This window comes from Haliotis rubra, unplaced genomic scaffold (genome assembly GCF_003918875.1).
Source record: "Haliotis rubra isolate DU_JTF1 unplaced genomic scaffold, ASM391887v1 Scf711, whole genome shotgun sequence".
Lineage (NCBI taxonomy): Eukaryota > Metazoa > Mollusca > Gastropoda > Lepetellida > Haliotidae > Haliotis > Haliotis rubra.
Genome location: NW_025767426.1, coordinates 526,807 through 530,750, shown reverse-complemented (window position 1 = coordinate 530,750; position 3,944 = coordinate 526,807). Strand labels below are relative to the sequence as shown.

Sequence of the window (3,944 nt, the reverse complement as noted above, 5' to 3'; positions counted from 1 at the left end):
CTATCTGTGTATTGTTATATGTTTTTATCGTTTTCACTATAAGTAAGAGAAAAAGCCAGAAATGCAGATAATTACCGTTGTCGTTCTGCGTGATTTTGCGTCAGTCATGGCGTCACGCTGCACGGAAACTTTGACAATTTCTTATGAATTATCAAATCATTGCATTGTATCCATTTATAATTTCCTTGCTTGCTACGATACTCTTTCCGTGCATATTCCAAAGGTATTGAGCCATTGCAAGCAATGAATAGACGGATGAATGTTGAAAAATTTCAGAAAATGCTACGCAGTGTAAAATCGGAATTTGTCTTTGTTTACATTTCAGACATAAGCGCAGTCTTTCAATCATAGCGTTCGTTTTCACACCCAATATGTTTCGTCTCATTTTATCTAGACAGTTGGTATTGGTGACAAAGACCAGTTGCAATTCGATTCTAAAATGTATGGGGAATTCAGTGATGCATTTTTCGAAGCTGAATATGAAATATACGTGATGTAATAGGCGTCTCAATAGGCTGTATTCACGCCCGCCATGTTTTCAACTCAGAACGAGGCTTGGTGCACAAACAATGGCGGCCCTGCATTGCTGTGTACCGATGTGCACTAATGATTCTCGTTATGACACCGAGGGACAGCTGTCTTTTTCACAGAATCCCTGCTGAAAAGAACTTAAGAAAAGAATGGCTTGTTAAGATAAGAAGAGATGTCGGACCATATTTCAAGGTAAATATCAATTCTTTCAACATGTGCGATTGTTTCCGAGCAGCTAAAATACTCTTACTCACTTTGCAATACTTATCCCAAAGTAATATTTTTTTATGAATATGAGATACCCAATTCGGAATATCGGCTCTGTTGGAAATGCGTTGAAAGGGCGACCAGCCTTGCAGTTTTTAGAGAATTAAACACAATTAAGGACAAATTATAGGGTTACAAGTCGAACATGATTGTAGCATATGTGTGTACACAGTAATATTTAATAAAAATAATCAAGTTAGTGTTTACAACAGCCACTAAGGAATGGTTTTGTAGCTGCTCAATGACCCAGAAAGTAATCCCAGCCAATATTGGAGAAGAATTCTCCTCCACCTCAAGCTCTTTTGTGTTACATGATAATAACAGTTTATGCCATCTTTCAGTACATCAAAGATTGGGTTTAACATTAGTGACGGTAGTGATCACACACATAATTTTATCATTACAAGTAATCTGATTATAAGACAATGCATATAATAGATCTATACACCTATCATATTTTCAGCTTTCTGACAAAACAAGGGTCTGCTCATCTCATTTCAAGGCAGGTGATATTCGTCGTACTTTAATAGGAAAGAGAACGCTACTACCAGGATCAGTTCCTACCCTCTTTCCATGGACACAGAGATCCCCATCAAAACGGATAGGTCCACAAAGAAGATCATTGAAGTTAGTATTGGCTTGTGATTGCTTTCTTGAGATTATTGTGCAATGTAATCACTATTTTGAGACAGCAATTTTATGATACATATACATGCTTTTTCTTGAGACTTTGGTAGAAAATTCACATTATGTAATTCTAATAATGAAACAACTGACCCTAAGAGTAAAGTATACAAATAATTGATAAACAATTTTCTTTTTCTCAAAATATGCACAGAATTTTCCAGTGACAGATGGTGACTCTATATTGTTTAAAATTTGTTTCAGGAAGATTGATCCTGAGCCAATGGAAATTCAGGTTGCTGGAGAAATGCCATGTTCACATGATGAAGTACCCTTAGCTTCCATGGATCATGACTACACCATAACCCCTCAGCCAATTGATGAACAACTTGCAGCTGCACATGCAGAATTGAAAGTACTTAAGCAGCAACTACTTGAGACAAGTCAAAAGCTGTTTTTCTTGGAGCGTTTCAGCAATGATCCTCAGAATATTAATTTCTACACAGGTATCACACACTTTCATTGTATCACCTATAATTCTTGCACAGACTCTTACCTAAAGCCATTTCTGGTGTCCCCGCCGTGATGTTGCTGGAATATTGCTAAAAGCTGTGTAAAACCAAACTCAGTCAGTCTTATCTGTAGCCACCATTTTTCATATATTTTTGTATTTAATAATGTGAACACATTTTTAATAATTTATTGTATATTGCATAATTGCATTTTACATGTAAAAAAAACCCTGGGACAACCAACGGTTAACTGATCACGGAGTAGGCTGAACAGTGTTGGATTAACAAGCTATTGAAGTATATTTCAATCTTCAAAAAAATTCCAAAAATATAGTAATTAATATATATTATCTTTCCTCACACAGGTTTTAAAGACTATGCAACTCTCAAGAGTGTCTTCGTAGCCCTACAGCCCACAGCTACTACCATGATTAGGTGGACGCAGATGCAGAGACATTCATCAAACATGGATAAATTGAAAACAAGTGCATTCCATAACGAATCACTGCCCTTGATAGATCAGTTTTTTATGTTTTTATGTAGAGTGCATCAAGGACTACTTGAACGTGATCTGGCAGTTAGGTTCAATTTGTCTCAATCATCAGTCAGTAGGATATTAATCACTTGGGCCAACTACCTGTATGTGATGCTAGGAAGTATCAAGATTTGGCCAACTCGTTCAATAATTGACAGTAACATGCCAAGAGATTTCAAACTTTGGTATCCCAAGACACGGGTCATCATAGATTGTACAGAGGTGAAGGTGCAGACTCCTAGTTCCAGAGTATTGAACTCAGAGGTTTATTCCTCGTACAAGAGCCACACAACGTTTAAGGGTCTGATAGGTATTACACCCTGTGGAGTTTTATCGTTTGTTAGTACTTTATATACCGGTGCAATTTCTGATAAGGAAATCACAAGTAGATGTGGCATTGTGGATCTTCTGGAGCCAGGTGATGAGGTAATGGCTGATAAAGGATTTTTGATACAGGATTTATTGGAGAAAAAACAAGCAAGTTTAGTGATCCCCCCATTTCTTGACCATAAAGGACAGTTCAGTGGAGAAGAGGTGTCAGAAACCCAAGAAATTGCACGTTTAAGAATCCATGTGGAAAGAGCAATCAGGCGTATAAAAGAATATCATATATTTGATGGAGTTGTTCCTCTCACCCTAGCATCATCAATCAATCAGATATGGACAGTTTGTTCAATTCTTACAAATTTTCGAGGACCATTATTTTAAGTGAAATTGTAACTGTTGAGTATGGTAAATTTTCTAATTATGAACATGATGATACATGATGCATGGCAACGTACATGTTTTCGCCAGCTCCTAATGACTCTGTGGATATTAATAGTAAGGATGTAGTATCAAATCATTTGAATTGTGATAAAAATAAACGTCTGAGAACAATTTTGTGAAAGAACTGGTATGAGGGTAAATGTACAAAATACTAAAATCATGGTGCTTCGAAGAGGTGGTCCTTTAAATAACTTATGAGAATTGGTATTTTAAAGGCCAAAAAATTTATGTTGTTAACAACTATAGATACCTTGGGGTGGTTTTCACACCAACCTTGTCATGGTCAAAAGAACAAAGCTGTTCAGCAGCCCAGGCATACAAGGCTCTGATGTCCTTATTTAGCTATCAGAGAAAATATGGTTTTGTTTCTTGTACTGATGCCTTTACAATATCTCATAAAATGCTTGTTCCAATTTTTTGTTATGGAGCTGACTTTTGGGGTACACACTATTGTAAAACCATCGAAAGAGTACACACCAGTTTTTTGTAAGAGGATATTAAGGCTACATAAGAATATGTGTGATGTTATGGCACTTGGTGAATGTGGTAGAGTACCACTCCAATGCAATTATATGTTAAAACCAACAAAGTATTGGTGTAGAATAATCCAATTAGATGACCTTATCAGTCTTATTTAATGCTGAAGAATCTAGATGATGTGGGTAGAAAGACCTGGGCGTCTCATGTGAGAAATTTCAGTTTGGCTT

At 36.5% G+C, this 3,944-nt stretch overlaps 1 protein-coding gene across 1 annotated transcript; it reads left to right on the top strand.

Annotated features, from left to right (window-relative positions):
• The first annotated feature begins 648 nt into the window (after nt 1–648).
• LOC124259174 lies at nt 649–3,715 on the top strand. The gene is made up of 4 exons (XM_046693273.1): nt 649–723; nt 1,262–1,425; nt 1,687–1,928; nt 2,300–3,715. The coding sequence occupies exons 3-4, from the start codon at nt 1,706–1,708 to the stop codon at nt 3,175–3,177; spliced, it is 1,101 nt and encodes a 366-aa protein (XP_046549229.1). The 5' UTR covers nt 649–723; nt 1,262–1,425; nt 1,687–1,705; the 3' UTR covers nt 3,178–3,715.
• The last annotated feature ends 229 nt before the right edge of the window (nt 3,716–3,944 follow it).

Excerpts from the sequence above, each read along its gene's own strand:
- LOC124259174 (XM_046693273.1), top strand. The coding sequence starts at position 1,706 with ATGGAAATTCAGGTTGCTGGAGAAATGCCATGTTCACATGATGAAGTA. Across the intron at positions 1,929-2,299 it reads GAATATTAATTTCTACACAG|GTTTTAAAGACTATGCAACT; the intron begins GTATCACACACT and ends TTCCTCACACAG.